Below are 24,963 nucleotides of genomic sequence, written 5' to 3' on the forward strand. Positions count from 1 at the left end.
TCATCGGCCTAGTTGTGAAAAGTGTTTTCCTTGTTGAGCTCTAGCTACCCCATAAATTTCAGCTCATTTAGTTAATGTTGAAAATTCAGGTTTTCTAAACTATCCACCTTGGCTACCACCACGTGTGGCGGTGCGTGGGACCGTCCACGAGTATTGTCTAAGTACCAAATACCTTCTAGTAACCCTATGAACCTATGTCTAGCTCGGTTTCCCGAAATTCAATTGTTTGGTGTGGTGATCAAATTGGACCACCACTTGTTTGTGTGATTGACGATAATCCGATCGTTGGATCGTTGTACAATTTTGTGAGCACCCTAGTTATCAGTTGTTGGACCTTTGAGAACTTACAGATCAGAAATCTGATATGCGGATCTTCTGAATTGAATAACCTTAGATTATTGACCTTAATGAACCTACCCTATCAACGATTGACGTCCTAGTCAACGTGCTCTACTCAAGAGTGTCGTTTATCTCTAGTTTGTTGATGAGGCTTGATGGAGCTTAGTTGGCTCATCATGATGATGTGTCGTTCCCAGTTGACGTGTCTCGATATATGTATTAGTGGCACCATATTGAGTTATACTTGTTTATTAAATGTGTTTTCTATTGAATTGTTATTTTTATTTTTAGCATCAATCAATGTTTATTAATTGTAATTCGACTGTAACTTGGAAACATTTATGAAATGTGGTTAGATATGTATGATTAGTATGATTGTTTTTTATGACGATGTGAACCCAGAATCTTATGAGAAGTATTATATTTAGGGGTGATCATGCTTGTTTTTTATGACGATGTGAACCAAGAATCTTATGTGAACCCAACATCTTATGTTTGTATAATAAGATAGTTAGTGGTCATGAGAAGTTGATAGTGCAAGTGATTACGATGTAAATCATAGCGGATGAGATAAGGGTAAGTGGTTTGTGTGTTGATTTAACTGCACCATGTAGTAGTGGTACATGAATGGTCCTGCTTGGTTAATCTGCGTTGGGGGACCATACAATTTTTGGATCGTGCTTGGTTAATTCGCGTTGGGCGATCCTTATGGCCATTTATATTTAGGGGTGATCATGCTTAGTTAATCCACATTGGGTGATCACTGCCTAATAGTTCTATGAGTATGACCTTGCTTGGTTAAACGGCATTGAGGGGGTCACTACCTACTTGGTTATCTTGACCCTGCTTGGTTAATCCGCATTTGGGGACCATACTATATGTGGATCGCGCTTGGTTAATCCGCGTTGGGCGATCCTTATGGCCATGTATGCTTAGGAGTGATCATGCTTGGTTAATCCGTGTTGGGTGATCACTTCCTAACAGTTGTAGGAGTGACTCTGCTTGGTTAATCCGTGTTGGGGGTCATTGCCTACTTGGTTACTTTCTCAAGGGTGGCTCTGCTTGGTTAATCCGCTTTGGGGGCCACTTCGTGTTTGGTTACTTATGTAGGCTTCAGCTGAATTGCGTCCCTCTAGCCTTAATTTTTAATGTACATATGAACGATGGTTTTTTAGAATCTTGGTGATTTGAATGGGAAAACCTGTTGGATGTCTGGGTGACTCATTCAGAGTTGTTAGAGAGTTGACTATGTTTTCATATTTACGAACTTATATTTGAGGTTTATAAATTGTGATTGATGGTCTTTCTTTTTATTAATTATCACATACTTGTATTATTGTCACTTACCCGAGCTCTGCAGTTTATCTGAGTTCCGTTTGGCCGGTGCACCATTTCCATGATGTAGGCACTGATTTTACATATGACAGGTCTGGGTAGATTATGAGAAACCGCTTGATATTTTGGTTCCGTTCAGTGGTCCGAAACCCGGTGTCGTTGGATTTCGTTGAGTGGTTCGGAATCCTTGCTCTCGCTCATTCCCATAAGGTTAGTCTAGAACCCTAGATTCAAGTGAATGAGAATTACCCACAATAGACCTTGTGAATATGAAATAGATTCACCATGTTATTGCTCATAATCTAAGTAGGAAATTATATAGAGTTCCTTGGTTAAATTCGTGAAATGATATGTTATTGCATTCATTGATTAACATAATTAAATGCTAAGATCATGTATCTTTGATTCATGAATTGATTGATTGACGGAATTGTGGAATGACCTTGGTTATGGTTGTTATTATTATGATTATTTTAGTTGATCAATGTGGCTTGAAAATAATATGTGCTTCGTTGGTTATTTGATATGTTACATGTTGTGGATGGAAGTATCGTGCTGAAAACATGGAATTTATATGATGGATGGAATGAGAATCTTGAACGGCATGTTGGTTTGTTTTGTAGCCCTGAACTTGGTAATGTCATGCATGTCAAGTTCTAATAATTGATTACATAATGCTATGTATTCCTATTAGAACGCATTGGAATAAATGTCTAAATTAGTGAACGACGAACTACGAATAGTTTGATTCCTATTGAGGGTACGTAGGCAGTCTAATAAGGAAGTTAGATGCAGCCGTAAGATATACGAAAAAACACTACGAAATTTGATTATGAAGTTGTAATTTGCCATATGCTGGAGGCTGAATAAGTTTGAGATACAAGTTTTGATGATGTCACGTATCGATTCTGAGCGAATTGGGATCGGGACGTGACAATGTCCATGTGTGCGAGAAATCATCTAGACAAGTACCATTTTGCTTGTGATTTCGGGATGTCCCTGACTCTGCAATAATTACTAGTTTTCCCCACTCAAATTTTACCACAAAAAAGATGTCCAGTGGTTCGCTCGTTTGATATATAGTTGCAGCTTTTGGGGAAAAATAAGTCACAATTAAAGTAAAAGACCATCCCTGTGCTAATCGCCACCGCTTTCCAATATATAATTATGTGGCTATGATTGAAATTTGAATGTGATGGAGCTTGCATCAAGTTATTGAGAATATATTATGGGATCTGGATTGTCTGTCCTCCCTCCTCCCATATCTTTCTCATCCCTTCCTATTTATGTGGTCACGATTAAGTCACGTCAACATTTTATATTCTCATTACTTTTTGTCTTATTATTTATATAAAAAAATCAATATAAAATGTTGACGTGGCTTAACCGTGACCACAAAAATAGGTGAGGATAGAAGGGTATGAGATGAGGAAGACAGACAATCCAGGTCCTATATTATGTCGGGTAATCGAGATATATCTTTTTGTATACACACGCGATGAGAGATGTGTATACAATAAGTTATATGCGGTGTTGTATGAATGATTCTCTAAGCCATGGATGGCTTCCTTCACTTTCACTCAAAGTTAGGTTTGAATATGATGACTGAAATTTTTCCTATAGAACTTTGACTATAGTGAAAAGAAAACAGCACTTTTCACGTAGACAAACAGATGAAGTAAGGCTTGGGTTAGAGGAGCATGTATATATGATGTTGTCTTTTGTAGAGGAGCATCTGTTGTCAGCATGCTCACAGATGATGATGTATATGCTAAGAAGAAGAGGTGGCTGGGTGAGTGGGTGCGGGGGCTTCCAACATGGCTCATGGCGTTAGTCGTGGAGGAGTTGATGTACCCAATTTCTAAGATTTGTTTGATAAATAAAATGCATCTTTTGTACGAAAAGACAAAAGGACTTAGGTCCACCAAAAACAAGAGATCAAAAGTAAAGGTCGACTCGTCTCTAGTCGGGGCTATGATTGCACCCCAAAGATTATTTTTCTAAAGAATAGTGCTTGGTTATATCTTTAGCCTACGGCTGAAGATGTAGAAATTTAGGTCATCTCTAACCGAAGGGTTCAGAGGGCCAGAAGGTCGAAAATAACCTTAAAATCGTCTCCAACCGAGGGCTAGGCTAGAGGGCTCGAGAATCTGGGAGGGTCCCACGGAATTTCAAAAGGCCAAAGGGCCAAAGGTCTGGCTGCTTCCGGCCAGCTAGCCAGCCCTGGGCTGGCTATTTTTTTTTTTTATAGTTTTGTTATTCCTGTCGGTTATGCTATTATTTAATATACTAAATAATGGTGTATTCCTGTCGGTTATAACCGACAGGATTTTTTTTTTTTAAATTCAAATGAAACGGCTACTGGCCGTTGCATTTGATTTGATTTTTTTTTTACATTATTATTATTATTTTTTATTTACAAAATTTTTCATATAACTTCTATTTTTTCCTATAACTTCTATTTCACAAAATTTGGTTCATATTTTTTTTTAAATTCCATTTTTTTCCTATAACTTCTATTTCACAAATTTTGTTTCATATTTTTTTTAAATTCCATTTTTTCCCTATAACTTCTATTTCACAAAATTTGTTTCATATTTTTTTTCCTATAACTTCTATTTCACAAAATTTATTTCATATTTTTTTATAAATTCCATTTTTTTCCTATAACTTCTATTTCACAAAATTTATTTCATACTGTTTTTTAAATTCCATTTTTTTCCTATAACTTCTATTTCACAAAATTTGTTTCATATTTTTTTTTAAATTCCATTTTTTTCCTATAACTTCTATTTGACAAAATTTGTTTCATATTTTTTTTAAATTCTATTTTTTTCCTATAACTTCCTAAGCCATTATACAACATTAAATTAAATTAAGTAACTGTTGACCCTAGAAACTACAAAGCCTACGTGGCGCGCAGGTCGAGTAATCTATAAGCTAACTACGTCCTTCGTGATTACGGGGCGTGCCAACTCGTCGGTCGAGCTCGGCCGAGGAGTAAATTTGTTGATGTTGCTTTGGGTGCGCGGCTGACTTCTGTGTCTTGCGATTACGGCCGAGAAAGGAACACGTCTCGGCCTCTTGGGCTCTCGAACCTGAAGACAAGGTTACTATTCTCACGAAGTTCAATATCAAATTCGGCTTTCAATGTGCCGAACGTAATAACGTGTAACACCTCACTTTGCCGAGAAGGCTGATGAGATGACCTCGACCAATAAGGGTTCAGAAACCCTTCTCGACCGAGACTTGGATAGGTAATCAACCGTTCTCGCCGCAGTGCTGTTGATGCCAACGGAAGATACTGCGAGACCGATTGATTCTACGGTGACAGAGCTATCTATGCCGACTTAAGATATCACTGGTTGCTTCCACAGTACTGTTGATGCCAACGGAAGATGTGTCAGCGAAAAAGGAAAAAGAAAAATCACAAGTTGTGAGAATTTGCGCAGGGCAATTTTGTGTTGATTTGCAGGGGGCTTTCCTGATGCACAGCTTCCCCTATTTATAGCACTGGACCTTGAGTCCGAGTTAAAATCCTACTCGGACTAGGTTTTCCTCTCCGGATCAACCTCACCTCGACCAGTCCTATCTTTACTAGGACTATGAATCTAGTCCTTAACTGAGCCGGATTCGCTTTCTGGATTACTGATCGAGACTCCCCATTGTACTAGGACTCGACTTGCGTTCTGATCTAACCGACCTAGGTTTGGAAGCCCACGAGCTGAACAATCCATGGCCCTTTTGCCGCACGGCCTCCCGGGCCGAGAATGATCCTACCCTCAGCCCAAACTATTATTTCGGGCCCAAACATTGCCCCCTCACTTCTGAGGTCCTCGGCCTGAATTCCTTGGCCGAGTTTCGGCCTTAAAGAAGCGAATCTACCACTCAGAACCCTAATGCCCGAGTTCCAAGGCGCATTTATTGAACATGATTGCACGATCTTGATCCTGCTAACCAAACTCGCCACGTGGCGTCTTCTAACACGGCCAATCCCAATAATGACGTCTAAGGCGTGCGGCTGCCTGAACCATTTTGCCATTATGACCTTATGGCTGAACTTAACCACTACCTCAATCCACGAGCCACTACCTCAATCCGTGAGTCCACCTGTCATCGTGCAGGCGTCGAAACGTCTTCCGCCATTAATTTCACCGTCACACGCGATCGTGCGCCCCCAAAACCTGAAACCTTAGGTCTTCTCAACTGCATTTCCCAAATGCTCATCATGATCAACGATTCCTTCGGTCGATTTTGCCCTTTGTTTTGAATTTTCAAACGATTGCCCTTCCTGCCAAAATCCTATAAATACTGAAATCTCTCATTCATACTTTACACTTCCAAAATCACTCTGAAATTTCTTGCCCTTATTCTCCAGCACATTTCTTTTTCCCAGGTCTTCGTCTTCAAATCCCCCAACCCAGAAAACTTTTTACGCCGTGCTTCCTTCCTTCAATGGCGTCCTTCATCTCTAAACTTTCCAGGGAATGTGAACAGCATCAGAAAATTCTTGATCGGAGCTCGATCAAAACCATACGATTTAAAAGTGATATGAGCACTCCCCACCAAATCTTGGGTCCTCTTTTCAAGGCGACAGTACCGTCAACCATTACTAGCTTTCTTCAAGAGCACTGCCTAACACCCTTGCTCAAAGGGTTTGAGTGGTCGAGATGGGATGCGGCGAAACCCCAAGGCTCTTGGCCATCGACGACCATAACCTGGGCAGCCTGGGTTGTTCAAATGGAAAGGCTATTCGGCGAGCAATGGAAGGCCCTCGGCATCTATGACGTCATCCTCCTCTCGTCAATGGATGTCGTTCCTGACAAGGAGCTTCTCCTAGCCGCCTTGTGCTTCTGGTGTTCGGCCACAAACACCATGGTTCTTCCTTTTGGTCCCATCGGTCCCACCATTCTGGATGTCACCGCCATTTTGGGGACTTCAGCAACCGGGATCCCTATCGACGCGGCCCTCTCTGGGCACTTGTCGAATATTGACCTGAAGACGCTTTTTGATCGACGGGCTTTCGAGACGTTGAACCGTAAAGGTCAAATCCCGTCGAAAGAAGACATTCAGAAGCTCCACAAGAATTTCTTCAATTACAACACCCTCTATCTCCATTTCGCCGGCCGAGGAGAAGAGGACCTGCGAGAGGGAGAACATGAAGCTTTCCTCTTCTATTGGTACAACAAATACATTTGTTGTACCAAGTCAAACAAATGCTTGGTCGAGAACATGCCGGTAGCCGAGGCCCTGGCTAGTGGTTACGTCCTGTCACTGAGCTCCAACATTTTCGCCCATCTCTTCCGCTGCCTGGCCGAGACGACTTTTCACAAGATCGACCCACACCAGAATGGTCCCCTCTGGGTCTTCTAACTCTGGTTACAAGTTTACTTCGCCTCCCTTCAGCCGGCCATAGCCGACTTCTCACCAACGGAGGCGCTTGGACCTCAGCTGGCCTCCCGACCGACACCTCATCACCAAGCCGAAGAGGTATTTAGGTACCTCTTCGCTCTTGACGACCTCTCCAACGACGAATTCCTAATATGTCGTCGTCGAGACTATCCATCATCCATCAGACTGCCTACATCCGTGTGGGGCGCGGGGGAAGATGCCGACCTTCGCCAGTCCTAGGGGTCGTTTGTGCTCACTCGCGACCTTCCTCTCGGCTGCGATGGGAAACGAGCAGGTTGGGAAGTGTACCATCCTAACTTCTTTGCTCGGCAGCTCGGTTATCTCCAGGGCTGCCCGGTCCCCCTTCTCTCCTCCCGAACAGTCCTAAGCCGTGGACGTGAACCCCGTTCCTCGGAGAAGGAATGCAAACCACCGCGAGGGAGTTCCAAGAGCACTGCCAAAAATTCCGCCTTCGACCGGCCACCCCAGAAACCCTTAGCACTAATACCTTCGGTGATTGGTGGGAAGATTACACCCAGGAGTTCTTTGGTGCTCCGGTCGAAGATGTGCTGAACAAACTCTTCAGTGACCGACCTAAGAAGGCCTCGGCCCCCCAAACTCAAGGTAACTGTTCATTTCTCCTCTTTTCCTTCGACTTTGCATATTGATTTGCCTTGCTGATTTTCTTTTATCTTCTCAGGCGGTCGGCCATTGAGAAAAGTGGAGGCAGTTGCCGCTGCTACGGCCGAGAAAAAATCAGCCGTGGCTAAGAAGGATAAAACTGCTGGTCAGGCTGTGCTGACCAAACGGCCTCGCCAAGAGGCCGAGCCGGCTGTCGAACCTCCACCGCCTGCCAAGCGGGTAAAAAAACTGGCAAAGAAGGGCGCACGGGAGATCCACGTCATCTCCAGTCAAACTACAGGGGCGACGACTCCCAGTGTTTCCCCTTCTCCTACCATCGGCCAACCCTTGGTCGAGAAACAGCCAGCTCCGGCCGCAGAGACAGTTCAAACGCGGCCTGTTTCTGGGGCCGGTACACCAGTTGTGCCTCCCTCTGTCGAAGAGGCACCTGTTCCACAAGAGGCGGTTTCTGCGACCGAGGGAACTTGTCCTAAAAATCCAAAGCCCTCGGTCTTTGTTCTGGAAGATAGTGAGGAGAGCGACGAGGTCCCGCTGGCACATCGTTCTCATACGCGCCGACAACCTCCTCTAGTGTCCGAGATAGCGGTTCAAGCCGGCCCCTCCACGGCTGATCGTGGCAAGCGTCCGGTCGAGGAACCAACGGCGGTGGCCGAACCCCTCGCTCATTCTGAGGGCCAGGATGTCCTTCCCTCATCCGAATCGGCTATCCCGGTCGGCCCCTCCACAGCCGACCGTGGCAAACGACCGGCCGAGGAACCCGAGGCAACGACGGAATCGCCTGTTCATCCTCAAGACCAGGGCTTCCACATTCCTCCGCAGGAGGTTACTTCGGCCTTCGTAAGTACCTTCTACCGTATTTCCTTGATTGCTTCTCTGCTCTAGAATTCTAAACGAAGAAAATACTAAATGTCAGGTGCCTGTACACTATTTCACCGAAAATTCTACGCGCCGAAGGGCGTTATCTATATTTCTTGGCCGCCTCAGTGGCCATCAAACGTAGATAACCTCCATCGGCTGCGTGAACTGAGAAGCAACCTAAGACACTGGGCTCGGCCATTGAGTTCTTTGGGTTCGAGCAACGATCCTGGAGACATGGCCGAGGTCTCCTCTCGGCAGGTTAAAAAAATGAAACCTTCTTACTATCCTTGTCATAACCTCTTTTGGGCTTAACCTAATTTGTGTGTGCAGGCTTCGTGGGAAGTTGAATTCAAAGCCCTCCTCTCCAGCACAACTACCGGGTCTGGCCCTTCGGCTGCCACGACCGAAGCTGCCGATTCAACCGCTCTATCTCAATTGCGGGAAGTCTTGTCACTTTCGGCGTCCTAAGTACTCGAGCGCAACGGTCTTGATCTACTTGGCGCATGTCTGAACGACCTCGGAGCTGACGGTCGTTTGAGCGGAGATGCTATCGTTCGGGCATCGTCGGCCTTGGAGCGGGTTTGGGAGACATTTAGTATCTTCCAGACCGCTCTAAAGGCCAAACAAGACCTGCAAGCTGCCACGACCGTCCAAGACACCATTCGTCCGAAAATCGACACCCTAAAGGTAAAAGGAGAAGCATTGGCCGAGCTCGACCGTCAAATGGCGGAACTAGCGAAACGCAGGTCGGCCATCGCCTCCGATCTTGCTAAGGACTTCGAGTCGGGCGGAAAAGATTGCTTGACCGAGTATGCGGCGACCACAAAACGGGTCGAGCGGTTGAAGCTAGACAAGAAGAATCGGCAAGCTGAGGTCATCATGGGCGAGGTGCGGTGGTTGGAGTTGAAGGCCCTGCTCGGCACTCTTCTACCCTCTTCTCCTTGAACGTATTTGAATGTAAACCAATCGACCTACTCATTTTGTAAATGCTTATCAATCTTAATGGACTGGTTTTCTACTCCCGCATTTCCCATGTGACCGGATAATATTTCTTCAAAAACTTCCCTTTGATCGGTAATATGTGAACTACACCGGTCCGGTCTTTAAGATGATATGCCCCTTTTCCGTATACTTTATGCACAACGAACGGCCCTTCCCAATTCGGCGACACCGTTTGCCACACTAATTCACCCTCGCCGAATGTTTTCTGTCGCACCTTTTGATTATAGGCTCGCTCGGCAATCTGTTTTTGTGCCACCAGTAAGTTATAAGCGTCAAGTCGCGCTTCTTCCAAATCTTCTAGTTCCTGTCTCATAGACTGATTATATTCGGCGTTAAACAAACTACTTTGTTCGATTAATCGCAACGAATTTATGCTTAACTCGACTGGTAACATTGCATCGTGTCCGTAGGTTAATGCGTATGGGGTTGTCGTAGTCGCCGATAGGGGCGATGTTCGATATGCCCATAATGCCTCGTTCAACTTCAAATGCCACATGCCAGGCCTTTCTTTTATTATTTTTTTAGGATGCCGATCAACACTTTGTTACTTGCCTCGGCCTGCCCATTCGCTTGTGGATAATACGGTGTAGACTGTTCGAGCCGAATTTTCAAATTTGCCGTATACTCTTTAAACCTCTCGGCCGTGAAGATTGTTCCATTGTCAGTTATGATCGTTTCTGGTACGCCAAATCTGGTCACAATGTGTTCCTCCACGAAGTCGCAAACTTCTTTAGATGTTAGTTCGGCATATGATTTCGCTTCGACCCACTTCGTATAAATAATCGGTTGCGACTATTATCCATGCGTGCTTAGCAGCTCCAGAAGATGGCGTGATTTTGCCGATTACGTCCATGGCCCATCCTCTAAATGGCCATGGCTTTATGACCGAATGCAATGATTCGGCCGGGACCCTTTGTATAGGCCCGTGGATTTGGCATTGTACACATCCTCGTGCAAACTCGATACAATCCTTTAGTATCCTTGGCCAAAAATAGCCGTGCCGTCGAAGTAGCCATCGCATTTTCCATCCGGATTGATGAGCTCCACATATCCCTACATGGACTTCTGTAATCGCCCGAGCACTCTCTTGGGGGCCGAGGCATAGCAATAACAAACCATCTTCGCCTTTTCGGTATAACTCGTTCTGATACATGACATAGTTCGTGGCATGAACTCTCATCTTGCGATCATGTTTACCATTGGGATTGTTGAGGTACTGCATAATGGGCTTTCTCCAATCATCTGGTATTGCCTCGGTCGTGCAAATCTCTACAGAGTCCTGCCGATCCAACAGCGAGGGTAAGGACATAACCCTGGTGCGTATCACGTCGTCGCGTAGGAGGATTTGCTGGTTAACCAAGGCCGGGTATAACTGTCGTAACACTGGTATCTCTCGGCCTAGTTTGCCCCCCAGGAGTTGTGCGCCGGAGGCAATTTGAACCAATTCATCTGCGTCGGTATTATGACACCGGGAAATATGTTTAAATGTAATACCGTCGAAGGATTCGGCCAAATAGCTGGCGACCATATTGTAAGGTGCCAGGGTACAACTCATGCAACGAAAAGAACCATTAAGTTGGTTAATCACAAGTTCGGAGTCGCCGAAGACGAGGGCGCTGGTTGCCCACAGGTCATGGAGAATTCCAAGGCCGACGATTAGGGCTTCGTATTCGGCCTGATTGTTGGTGCATTCGAAATCCAACTTAAGCAAAAATAACCAGCGATCGTGGTTCGGGGACTGAATGACAATTCCCACGCCCACCGAAGATGACGTACTGGAGCCGTCAAAGTACATCGTCCAGTGGTTGTCGCGCGTCTGAACCATGCCGATTTCAACGTCGTTGCCCCCAAAACCGTATGGGGAGGGATGTTGAGCAAGGAAATCAGCCAATGCCTGGCCCTTGACAGCTTTCTGGGCTACGTACTACAAGCTAAATTCGGACAGTGCCATGGTCCATTTCCCAATGTGGCCCTTTACGATTGGTCGGGTGAGCATGTAGCGGATGACGTCGGTCTGAGCAATGACTTGGGTGACCGATGGGAGCATATAATGCCGAAGCTTGGAAGCGGCGAAAAATACGGCCAGGCACAGCTTCTCGACGGCTGGATAATTGATCTCTGGTTGACTGAGATTGCGGCTGAGATAAAAAATAGCCTGCTCCCGTCCGGCGTCGTTATCTTGCGCGAGGAGGCAGCCGATGGACTCTTCGACTGCCGAGATATAGAGCTTAAGAGGTTTACCGCGCCGAGGAGGAACCAGGATAGGTGGGTTCGTGAGGGAGACTTTGATTTGCGTAAACGCCGCCTGATGCTCGTCGTTCCACACAAATTTATCTGAGTCCTTGAGTTTCAAAAGCGTGGAGAACGCTTTCATTTTACCTGCCGAGTTGGCAATAAATCGGCGGAGGAAATTGATCTATCCGAGTAAGGACTGAAGTTGTTTCTTCGTCGTTAGGGGTGGTGCAGTGATGATTGCGCGTGCCTTATTCTCATCGACTTCAATCCCACGGTGATGCACGAGGAAACCAAGGAAATTCCCGGCCGACACGCCGAAGGCACACTTGGCAGGATTCATCTTGAGTTTGTGCCAACGCATGCGGAGGAAAGCTTGTCGGAGATCGTCCTGATGCGTCTGTCGGCGTTTAGATTTGATGACAACATTGTCGATGTAAACTTCAACGATGGTTCCAATTAAATCATGGAAGATGGTGTTCATCGCCCGTTGGTATGTAGCGCCGGCATTTTTGAGGTCGAATGGCATGACAACCCATTCGTAAGTGCCGAGTGCCCCCGGGCAACGGAAAGCAGTTTTGTGCACATCGGCTTCGGCAATGAATATTTGGTTGTACCCGGCGTGTCCATCCATAAAGGATAATATTGCATGATTTGCCGCAACATCGATTAACAGGTCTGAGATCGGCATTGGATACTCATCTTTGGGAGTTGCCAGATTTAGATTTCTGAAATCGATACAGATGCGTAGGGCACCATTTTTCTTTAAAACAGGCACGATATTTGCCAACCATTCAACATATTGAGTTGTCCGAATAAACCCGGCTTTCAAAAGCCGAACCAATTCGTCATTGATGCCGAGTTGTACTTCGGTCGAGAATCGACGAGGTGGCTGACAGAAAGGTTTACATCCGGGTTTAATACGTAATTCATGCTCGACCAGAGTACGCTCTAAGCCGGGCATTTCATGATAGATCCAAGCAAAACAATCTTTAAACTCCGCAAGCAGGGCACGAAACTCGTCCTTCATTTGTTGGGGGAGCAACGCACTAACAAACAAAAGTCGTGGGTCATCGGCCGTCCCAACATTAATCTCTTCCATGGGGTCCTTAACTTGGGGCCGATGATCTTCGAGCTCGGCCGGGGCGGCTGGAATTTTATCAAAAGATAAGACAGGACCATTATCTCCTTCGGCAAGGAACTCGACGAGGTTAACCCCCGAATTTGGTTGTTTAGATATAGTATACCAATGGGCCAGCAGTCGTTCCATAGTAGATGAAACCGCGGCCCTACGTGTTTCCCGATCGGTGTCAAACATCAGCTTCGGGGAGAAAGTTGGCTAATCCGAGTCTCGCAGTGTCCTGTTGGACGGTCTCGGCGCCAACCTCGATAGCTTTCTGAACCGAAATCCGAGTCGGCCATCCTTCTTCATTGAAGCCTTGCAACGTAATGTAGCCGACGTGGTCGTCATAATACCGGGCTTGGATCATGTTAGCTTCGAAGGGCTGGCTATCGGCCGGGTGAACAGTGACTGAGTTGCCGTCCCAAAAGACAAGCACTTGATACAATGAGGAAGGAATACAGCTGGTCTGATGAATCCAATCTCGACCGAGCAGCGCATTATACTCGGTTTTAGAATCAACCACGAAAAAGGAGATCATGTGAGTGCGACCGGTAATATTCACAGTTAACGGAAGTACACTTTTGGTTTGGGATTTATCGCCGACGAAACTACTCATTGTGATCCCTGACGGGATAAGTTCATCATTCGAGCGACGTAAGGCCTTTTTGATATTCAGAGGTATGATATTGACGGTAGCTCCACATTCGACAAAAACTTTAGAAACCGGATATCCCTCGATGTGGGCCGTCACATACAACGGCTTTAAATGGTGGAGGTTGGCCGGTGACGAACGAGGAAACAATTCGGCCAAAGCGGCCTTTAGACTATCATCTTTTGTTGTCGACTCACCAACAGATACAAAATCGACATGGCCGGCTTCTTCGGCGACTACATCGCCATCGAGGAAATTCGGTTGAGCCGTGCTTGATTGAAAATCAGCGGGTAACACATGGACCATACTGATTTCCATGTTATCTAGGACTGACGGGCCCATCGGGTTAGGACCTTCCTCACTAGCCTCATCTCTCGGCTGGTCGGCGGCTGTGGACTCCGTTGTGGTCAAAGTTGGACGACGAGACTCTTCGGTTCCTTCTTCGATGGTTTGATCCTGCGGCGCTGCTTCGGCAACTTGTTGGTTTTGTGTGACTGCCTCAGGTGAGGTTGATATCGACAGTATGCTTGGGGTCAGAACCTGGACCTGTTCCTGGTAGTGTAGCCGGGCATCCCTAGTGTCGAGGTAATCATCCAGACGCGCGACACCTGCTATTTCATCTGTCGTTAGGCCGAAGAGTGAAACAGCCGAAAACAATTCGAAGTGATATCGTAAATACTGGAGGTCCTCCATGGAGAACGGAAGGTCGGCTGTATCGACATCAATGTATGGGTCGACTTCAAATCCAAGGACACGAGCTTCTCGTATGTGCTGGAACCTTGCTTTCAATCCTGGGTCCGAGGTTTTCTGGATGATTCGCTCGGCATCCGGACAAGTCAAGACTAGATCATTGGTGTCCTGGCATGCCTTCGGCAAACCATACAGATCGTTGGCCGAATGTTTCTTATGAAATTCGCGCATATATTCCAAGGACTCCCCAAGGAACGGGGGATGCAAATTCCGTCGAATTTTGATCAAAGGTTCTTGTATAGCTGGCGGGGCTAATTTGCTTTCGGCCTCTTGCCTGAAATGCTCAAGGCGTGCCTTCATCTCCCCTGGTCGAAGAAGAAGTTTGATCCGTTTATCAGCCTCTTCAAACGTGGTCTCGACATCCTGGTCGACCAGCCGTTTCCCTTGAGCCAACTCTGTCATAATGGCTGAAGGTGGTCGTTCATCATCAGTAACAATTGTGTCATTCGGCCGCCATTTAGGGACCGAAGTGTCTTGGGCTGCCCGTCGGCGGGCCATGCAATCTATCCTTTGATGCCGGCGTTTCTGGGATTTGGACAACGCGGTGTAGACGCCTCTCGAAGAATGATATGTATACCAACATTGATCTCTAGGCTCGGGAGGCTTGAAAGTCTTTTGGCTCCGCGATGATTCTGAACTGCTAGAATTACGTTTATAGTAATCATCGTCATAGAATGAAGCATCAAAATCGAGGCGCCGCCTGACCGGGGGTGTCTCTTCCATCCGTACTTTAGGACCGAGCCTATCAAAAACCCCTTGATGTTGGCCTACGTTGGCTACCTTTTGCCGGGTTGCTTTCATAGGTCGTTCTGTTACAAGCGAAGAGGGCATCTCCTCTGGCTCACTGTCGACATTTGCTCTACATTTCCTGCACAAAACCGCCATCCCACTTTCTTCATCGGTGCTATAATCCATCATAGGTTTGACAATAGCGGGTCCTGTTAAAGCTGTGGGTGGTTCGTTCGAACGAAAATCAGCCATGAACCGTGGCCGAGAATTCTGATTCCACAAGCGTTGCGTCGCAACAACTTCAGCCTTTCCTTTCCCTTTGTCCTTAGGTAGATGCGCATCGATCATATTTACTGTTGCCATGGGGAACGGATCGGTATCAACACTCATCTTCTTCTCGGGAAATTTCAGTTTGCCATTATCAATCCAGCTTTGGACGTTGTCACGAAACATGACGCAATTGTTTGTCGTATGTTTGCTTGAATTGTGGTATTTGCAATACACCTTTCCTTTAAGCTCTTCGGCCTTAGGAATGTTGTGACCAGGCCGAAACTTGATGATTCTTGCTGATAACAGTTGGTCAAAAATTGCGTCAGCCTTTGTAATGTCAAAAGTGTAAACCTTTGACGGTTTCAATGTTCCTTCAGCGGCCGAGCGGCTTTTGACTTCCCTATAATCAACCTGAGTCAATGCCTTGCAAACGTATGGCTTATTTATCACTATCTCAGCTGCATCCACACTAACACATTCATCCTCGGTTGATGCATAATTGACAGTAGGATTCTTGTAAATCGTCCCCCGAGTTGGAGCTTTCGAAGTCTTTTCCTCGCGGAGCAAATAATCATATTGTTCGACATGTTGGGCTAATTCGTACATATGCTGAAAGTTTGCTCCCAAGAATTTCTTTTTGTATTCGACGTCGAGGCCGTTCAAAGCAAGCCTGACAAATTCAACTTCGGGTAAAGGCACTCGGCACCAATTCCTAGCTGATTTGAACCTGGTAAGATAATCCATTGGTGACTCATCAGATGCTTGAGCCATTCGTGCTAATGAGGAAACTGACATCTCCATCTCTGGCCGATAAAACTGCTCGTGGAATTTCTCGACCAACTCCTCCCAGTTTTGGACGGAATTAGGAGGGAGATTGATATACCAGGCAAATGCTGATCCGGTCAATGAGAAATTGAACAGCCGTAACTTATGGAAATCACTATTAACATCCCCACATTGCGCGGTGAAACGAGCCACATGCTCTAACGAAGACAGGGATGATTCACCGGCAAAAAGGCTGAAATCTGGGATTTTGAAACCCTTCGGGTATCCGAACGTTTCCACGTAAGATGGGTACGGATGAATAAACTTAGGAAACTTCGGCCCTTTCTTCATGGCCGAGTCGATCATCCGCTGGACTTCGGTCATATCAACAGGTGTTGCTTCGACTCTCTGGTCGGTTCCGTCTGACCTACTATTCGACCCTCCTCCTTTTTCCAAGTTAATTGGTTTGAGCCGAGCAGGAATAGGCTCGGCCGATACAATTGGTAACAGATTGTTTCCTGGTGGTAAGTTCTAGAGAAGATCGAAAGGCCTGCTTTCACTGACTTTACTAACAAGCATTTCGAGCAATCTGGTTTGTCGCTCATTGGAACTGAGTATCACGTCATGCAGCTTGTCAATGCCTTGACTAAACGTCTGCTCGACTGACCGAGACTGCTCGTCTAGTCGCTTTCGAAGAAACGACCTTGTCGGTGGATCAGATCCTTCACCACCATCTTCGTCGCACTCCTCTAATATCCCTTCAGTGAGAACGCAGGTGTTTCTGTTAGGGATATCTAGACCGCGGAGTTGACCGCCGAGATTAACTTCTCTCTCTCGGCGGGTCGTGCTCGTGGACTCAGGTGTCACAGCGCTAAGGGGATTCTGCGCCTGTGGCACACTTTGTCCCATGCTTTGATTCGGCAAATCGGTTGTCGACTTTCCCATAGCTGTTTTCTTTTTTACCGATCGTGTTTCAATTGGCATGAACTTCGTAGTTTAGCACTGGGTCCCACCGGGCGTGCCAAAATGTTGACCCTAGAAACTACAAAGCCTACGTGCCGCGCAGGCCGAGTAATCTATAAGCTAACTACGTCCTTCGGTGATTGCGGGGCGTGCCAACTCGTCGGCCGAGCTCGGCCGAGGAGTAAATTTGTTGATGTTGCTTTGGGTGCGCGACTGACTTCTGTGTCTTGCGATTGCGGCCGAGAAAGGAACACGTCTCGGCCTCTTGGGCTCTCGAACCTGAAGACAAGGTTACTATTCTCACGAAGTTCAATATCAAATTCGGCTTTCAATGTGCCGAACGTAATAACGTGTAACACCTCACTTTGCCGAGAAGGCTGATGAGATGACCTCGACCAATAAGGGTTCAGAAACCTTTCTCGACCGAGACTTGGATAGGTAATCAACCGTTCTCGCCGCAGTGCTGTTGATGCCAACGGAAGATACTGCGAGACCGATTGATTCTACGGTGACAGAGCTATCTATGCCGACTTAAGATATCACTGGTTGCTTCCACATTGCTGTTGATGCCAACGGAAGATGTGTCAGCGAAAAAGGAAAAAGAAAAATCACAAGTTGTGAGAATTTGCGCAGGGCAATTTTGTGTTGATTTGCAGGGGGCTTTCCTGATGCACAGCTTCCCCTATTTATAGAACTGGACCTTGAGTCCGAGTTAAAATCCTACTCGGACTAGGTTTTCCTCTCCGGATCAACCTCACCTCGACCAGTCCTATCTTTACTAGGACTATGAATCTAGTCCTTAACTGAGCCGGATTCGCTTTCTGGATTACTGATCCCGTCGAGACTCCCCATTGTACTAGGACTCGACTTGCGTTCTGATATAACCGACCTAGGTTTGGAAGCCCACGAGCTGAACAATTCATGGCCCTTTTGCCGCACGGCCTCCCGGGCCGAGAATGATCCTACCCTCGGCCCAAACTATTATTTTGGGCCCAAACAGTAACATGAAACAACTTTAAATAATATGAAACAACATTAAATAACATTAACCAACATAAAAATTATACAACATGAAACTTAAACAACATTTTAGTTGTAGTTTTTAAATAATAAATTATGTTTGGCCCTATGGCCCTTTGGCCCTCGGTTGGAGACGGTTTTTTGTGACAGGGCTAAAACGAGCCCTCTGGCCCTTTGGCCCTCGGTTGGAGACAGAGGCAAATATGGTCATGTACTGTTCATTAAAATATTAATATCTTGGAGAATCTTGGAGGGCCAGATGGCTAAAACGAGCCATCTGGCCAGCCCTCGGTTAGAGATGGCCTTAGTATGCAAGTATGCGAGTGTGGTGTTAAATATACGTATTATAATTTGATTAAAAGAGATAATTAATTTTTTATGCATGGATTTAAAGTTTATAATTATTAAAAACTATGCACTATGATCACTAACATCCAGTCATCTCATCATAGTGTTACATGTTCGTCATGAAAAACTATGCACTATTAATAAAAACCTATGCACTGTGATTTCAGAAGCCTGGAATTATTTCAACCCCTTCAATACTTTACCTAAAAGGTCATTCTTTCCTTTTCTTTAACAACTTTACCAAACCCTTCTCATAATAACCTCAACACAATTTCCTGCAGATACAGCACGCCACATACCAATTAGTTGTTTAGTCGTTCTAGAAAATTAATTAAGACCAAATTGGATTAACTTGTGAACAGTTAAGTTAATTATGCAATGCGACAACCTGGCCCAAAAGAAACGGAACAAAAAAATTGTTGGCAGCCTGTGGTTGGTGGTCACCATGATGAAAAAAACCCCAACTTGGTCAAGCTCTGTGACTCATTCCACACTATATATATGGACACAAAGCTACTCCAATTGCCAAACCAAAGTAGTCACTTTAAGTTATAGAGCTTCAACCATGGCTACAACACCTCAAATCTTGGCTACTCAGTTCATAATTCTCTCACTTCTATCTTCATTTGCCCTAATTCTTGTCCACGGAGAAGATCAAGATTTTGTTAGAGCCTTGGACCGCAAGCTTCTGGGTCTCAAGAAAGAGAAGTTCAGCCACTTTAAGATGTACTGGCATGATATTTACAGCGGTAAAAATCCAAGTGCAGTAGGAGTGGTGAATCCACCCATCAATTCATCAACCCTATTTGGTTCTGTTAGCATGATTGATGATCCTCTTACTGAAGGCCCTGAGTCGAGCTCAAAATTGCTGGGAAAGGCTCAAGGGTTCTATGCATCTGCCTCACAGAAAGAAGTTGGCCTGCTGATGGCCATGAATTTTCACTTTAACCAAGGGAAGTACAATGGCAGCACCATAACGATTCTAGGAAGGAACCAGGTGTTCGACAAGGTTAGGGAGATGCCTGTCATTGGAGGCAGTGGGCTTTTCAGGTTTGCAAGAGGTTATGTTCAAGCAAGTACTCATACATTCAATCCAACCACAGGAGATGCCGTTGTTGAGTATAATATCTATGTGCTGCATTATTGATGAAGGTTTTTTTTTTCTTGCTGGCTTTTGCTTTGTTCCTTTTTTTCTTTGGAGGTTGTAGATTCTAATTATGTTGGCCACCCACCATGTCATTTCTTTTCATTTTAGTGGGCGTGGTTGAGTTTACTTTATCAATTATTGGCCGGCTATATGCATTTGGTTGGTGTCAATAACTCCACAGAGAACGGATAAATGAAAATAAAATAAATTATGGTTCATTGGAAGGGAATTGGAACAACTACATAAAGAAGTTGGCTTATTTTTTGCTATGCCTTATGGAATTCTATTTTGATCTCATTTTGTTCTCTGTAACTCTAAAGTCATCACTTTATTAATTGAAACTCAAATTTTATTTCATTTGACTTATGAATTCTCTTTTTTCTCTTAAACTTATAAGATGCCTCCTAAACTATATGTGGGATCAACACTTAATAAGATTATGTCACATGTACAATAACTTTGATTATAAATCTCTATTACACGTTAACATTCAACAATCAGATAATATTAAGTTTCAAAGAAATTGAAGCGATGAAAAAATAAAAAAGAAATTGATTAGCCTGGAGCACCCTAATCAAACTCCCATAAGAAATTAACAGATCTAAGGTAATGTAGAGAGAATTTTGAGTTTTATAGAGACGACTTTTATGTTTCAGAGAGCAAAATGAGATTGAAATCGAGTTTAATGGACAAAGTGAAGCAAACTTTAAATTTCAGGTAGTAAAGTGATGACTTTTGAGTTACAGAGAGCAAAGGGAGATTAAAACCGAGTTTCAATGGGCGTAGCCAAAAATAAGCTTAAGAAGTTGACGTTCCACGATAACATTAACATTAATTGACAATATGGAAAGTAAATGAAATTACTTACAAGCCCAAATAAGGTCTCTCCTCTCAATGTGGCATACTTACTCATGTGTGGAGAACAGGGTGACGTGAAGCACGTGTGGCTGTTGGTCTTTACATATTGGACAAGCTGCTCTGATACCATGAAGAAGTTGAGGTTCCACCATAAAATCAATTGGCAATATGGAGAATAAACTAAATGGCAATATGGAGAGTATATCAACTTACTTGTAAGCCCATGCAAAATCACTCATCTCATTAATAGTAAGATTCAGGTAATGCTAGGGATATCAAAAATTTTAAACCAAATGATATAGTTGTAGATGATTAAATTATTAATTAAATATCGATTAACGTGATTATTTATTATCGGTGACACATCATTTGATTTAAAAAAATTGATCTTCCTAACATTATTCATCCTCAACAATATCTGGTATTCTTTCTCTAGCTCTCTCTCATTGGATGGTTAAAAATGTGAAGAGAGAGAAATTAATAAAGAGGGGCATACAACATATTGTATGGTGAAAATGCCACGAGAGATAAATTAACACAAAAATAACCAAATTGTCAACTTTTCCACAAAATTTTATTTAATTCTTAAGACTCCTCTCACATCATCAGAATAAAAAGAAATGGGTTAGGTGAGGTCAACCCACCAACCCCAAATTATTCTCTCCACTCGTACACCGACCTCCTCCTAGAATATTAATCCCAACATTACAGATGCAGGTGGCGGTACATCCATATTATGGGGTGACTTAACCCACGACATGCCAACTTGTTGAGCTATACAATGAAATTATATTATAGCCTTGCAACAAAACTTGGTTAATTGTTAATTGGATCTGGGAAATATTTCTTGTTCTGTATGGGTGCGTTTGGTACGTGGGATGGAACGGAACAGAGTGGGACGGAACCGTTCCGTCCCACGTTTGGTATGCTAAAATTACGTGGAACGCGCGTCCCACGGAACGAAAATATGTTAGATTTTGGTTCTCCCTCCCCCCCGGAACGTGTTTTTCCATCCTATGGAACACAAAAATGATAATTTTTTAGACAAAAATACCCCTTAGCTTTTTTAATATTTACACCTTTTAAATTATACAACAAACCCTAATCCTTCATTCCTCTTTTCTCTGCCGCTGAGTTCCTCTCTTCTCTGCGCTGAAGTTCATCCTGCATCTCCCCATCGCAAACTTCCTCATCCTAATCCTTCATTCCTCTTTTCTCTGCCGCTGAGTTCCTCTCTTCTCTGCGCTGAAGTTCTTCATCCTGCATCTCCCCATCGTAAACTTCCAACTCATCCTCTTCCGTGTGCCTCTTCGTGAACTTCTCAGCTCTGCATCTCCGTTCCAGGTTCGATCTGCATTAAGAGGTAGATTGATTAGGGATTTGGATTTGGGATTTTCTGAATATTTTCTGAATATTTTGTGCAATATGTTGATAGACTTGCTTAATTGTTTTGATCTCTGTGTTCCTTCTGCTTAATTGTCTTGGTTTGCGTGGTTTATGAGGTCGGTTTGGCTTCGAATTGTTTCCCTGTTCTTATTTTGTTCTAGATTTAATATGTGAATGTTTCTGGGAGTTGTTATCTGCTTTGAGCATTTAGTATAGAATTTGTATCCCTTGCATAGATTTCTGTTTTTTGTGTGTTGCAGATGGACTAATGTAACTCTTTAATATAGTTATTGTTGTTTTGATAGTTAGACCAATTGTACCAACAATCTAAATATTTTGTCTGTATTTGAATTCAGCTGTGTGTTTCAGCTGTATCTGAATCTAATTCATGTCTCTAGTATTAATGGATTCTTTTTTTTTCAGTGTTCAAGTTTCAATTTTTTTGTGCTGAAATGTACAAATCTGATGTCTTTGGATTTTGTTGGATTGGATTATGTTTTGGATTTTCCTCTGTTGGATTGGGTTCAGTTGGATTAAATATAAACTAGAACCTTTGATGAATTTATCGGGGTTAATGTCAACACCAATAATTTTAGATGCTCCTCTGGCTCTTGCTCCTTCTCAGCGACCTAATCCAGATTGCAAGCCGCATCTAGTTGAGTAATTTGGGGATTAAGAAACCCCAGTTGAACATGAAGGGTTTTGGGTATTTTAGTCATTTTAATCTTTTGGTACCGTTCCGTCCATGCAGTACCAAACGCAGGACGGAACAACCATCATGTTCCGTCCTGCACGTACCAAACATAACATAGAACATCTGTTCCGTCCCGTTCCGTCCCGTCCCGTTCCGTTCCGTCTGCGTACCAAACGCACCCTATAAGATCATATTGTAATTAAACTACTTTAATTTATCGAACAGAAATTAAATTTGTGTGCAAAAAGTAGATACATTGCTATTTTAACTAGCTTGAGGTCATCTCCAACCGAAGGGTCTAGAGGGTCAGAGTGTCGAAAATAGCCTGAAAACCGTTTCCAACCGAGGGCTAGGCCAGAGGGCCCCACAGAATCGGAAAGGGCTGGAGGGCTGGCCACTTCCAGCCAGCCAACCAGCCCCGAGCTGGCCATTTTTTTTAGTGTCGGATTTCCTGTCTGTTATAACCGATAGGAATAATGTATATTATGTTAATAGTGTCGGTTATAACCGACACCAATAGCAATGTGAATATAATAGCAATAGCAATTTGAATAGTATCGGTTATAACCGACACTAATTGTAATTTGAATTCCAATTGTGTCAGTTATAACCGACACTAATTGTATGAAAAATTTGAATCCAACGGCTAGCCAGTCACTAGCCGTTGTATTCAAATTTTTTTTTTTTATGAATTTAAACCTTATTTTTTTTCTTTTTTTTTTGTATAACTTCTATTTTACAAAATTTGTTTCAAATTTTTTTAATTTCTATTTTTTTTCCTATAACTTATATTTTACAAAATTTGGTTCATATTTTTTTCATATAACTTCTATTTTACAAATTTTGTTTCATATTTTTTTTTTAAATTCCATTTTTTTCCTATAACTTCTATTTCACAAAATTTGTTTCATATATTTTTTTATTCTATTTTTTTTCCTATAATTTCGTAAGCCATTATACAACATTAAATTAAATTAAGTAACATGAAACAACTTAAACAATATGAACAACATTAGATAACATTAACCAACATAAAAATTATACAACAAAAAAAAACATTTAACAACATGAAACTTAAACAACATTTAAGTTGTAGTTTTCAAATAATAAATTATGTTTGGCCATCTGGTCATCGGTTGGAGATGGAGGCAAATATGACATTGTACTGTTCATTAAAATATTAATATCTTGGAGGATCTTGAAGAGCCAGAGAGCTAAAACGAGTCATCTGACTAGCCATCGGTTGGAGATGGCCTAACACACCTGAGTATTATTATTCTTTTGTCAAGTGTTCATTGCTAAATACTAATTACACTAAATATTGATTATGAACCAAATTAGCAAATGACTCCACGATTTATATCACAACTAATTCCTTTTTATGATTCCATTCCAGTCAATAAAGGCAAGTCGTATCATTTGAAAAAGACTTTTGCCGAACGCGGTATCATTGTCCTTCACTGTATATAAACCCTACAAAACAATCTAAAGCCTTGAAGACATACCACCGAAACCATGGCTAGGCTGTCAGCTTTCCAATTCACAATTTTCTCCCTCCTCTCTTCCTTTGCCTTGATCTTAGTTTCTGGAGAAAATTTAGGGTTTCACAGCACCGTGGACCGTAAGCTTCTCGGGCTGCAGAAAGAAAAGCTCACCCACGTTCGCTTATACTGGCATGACATTGTTGGTGGGTCCCATCCCTCTGCCTTAGAGGTTGTCCCAGCACCCTCCAATAAGTCCCAGACGAATTTTGGGTTAGTGAGAATGTTTGATAATGCACTAACTGAAGGTCCTGAGTTGAGCTCAAAATTGGTGGCTAGGGCTCAAGGGTTTTACGGATTTGCAGGGCAGGTGGAGCTCAGCCTGCTGATGGCACAGAACTTTGCTTTTGTTGCAGGTGAGTTTAATGGAAGCACCATAACTTTGCTAGGAAGAAATTCAATTTTAAACAAGGTGAGGGAGCTGCCTGTGATTGGTGGAAGTGGGGCTTTCAGGTTTGCTAGGGGTTATGCTGAATTGAGAACTCACACTTTTAATCTCACCTCAAGTGATGCTATTGTGGAGTATAATATTTACGTGTTGCATTATTGATCATGGGTTTTGGAATTTGATTTGGCCATTGCTTGGTTGTAATTGAATTGTGACAAGTTTATATAAGTATTTCAATAAAATAATTAAATTTTCTTTGACCAACCTAAACATTGTTTCCATGTTCTAATGGAATGCTTTTCGATCATGACTGACTTGGATATCTCTTATTGATATGTTAGTTTCATAGACGGCAGTATTGAATAAAAAGAATTTATTTTGTATGTGGTGGAAGAAGGCACTTGAACAAAGCGTTTTCCTTTTGAGAAGAGCCACTATGTCCCCTTTGTATATAGCATATGCCATTTTCTCTCTGGCAGACACCAAAGTTTTGAAGGAAAACCTGACCTATAGCGAATAACAAATAATTT

The 24,963-nt window shown here is 43.6% G+C and overlaps 2 protein-coding genes across 2 annotated transcripts; both read left to right on the top strand.

The window, feature by feature from the left end:
* The first annotated feature begins 18,825 nt into the window (after positions 1–18,825).
* LOC103447015 (dirigent protein 22-like) lies at positions 18,826–19,790 on the top strand. The gene has a single exon (XM_008386186.4). The coding sequence runs from the start codon at positions 18,865–18,867 to the stop codon at positions 19,564–19,566; it is 702 nt and encodes a 233-aa protein (XP_008384408.2). The 5' UTR covers positions 18,826–18,864; the 3' UTR covers positions 19,567–19,790.
* A 4,198-nt stretch (positions 19,791–23,988) lies between these two features.
* LOC103412656 (dirigent protein 22-like) lies at positions 23,989–24,703 on the top strand. Its single transcript, XM_008351198.4, has one exon. It carries the CDS (start codon positions 24,020–24,022, stop codon positions 24,593–24,595), a length of 576 nt encoding a protein of 191 aa, XP_008349420.2. The 5' UTR covers positions 23,989–24,019; the 3' UTR covers positions 24,596–24,703.
* The last annotated feature ends 260 nt before the right edge of the window (positions 24,704–24,963 follow it).

Source organism: Malus domestica, chromosome 11 (genome assembly GCF_042453785.1).
Source record: "Malus domestica chromosome 11, GDT2T_hap1".
Lineage (NCBI taxonomy): Eukaryota > Viridiplantae > Streptophyta > Magnoliopsida > Rosales > Rosaceae > Malus > Malus domestica.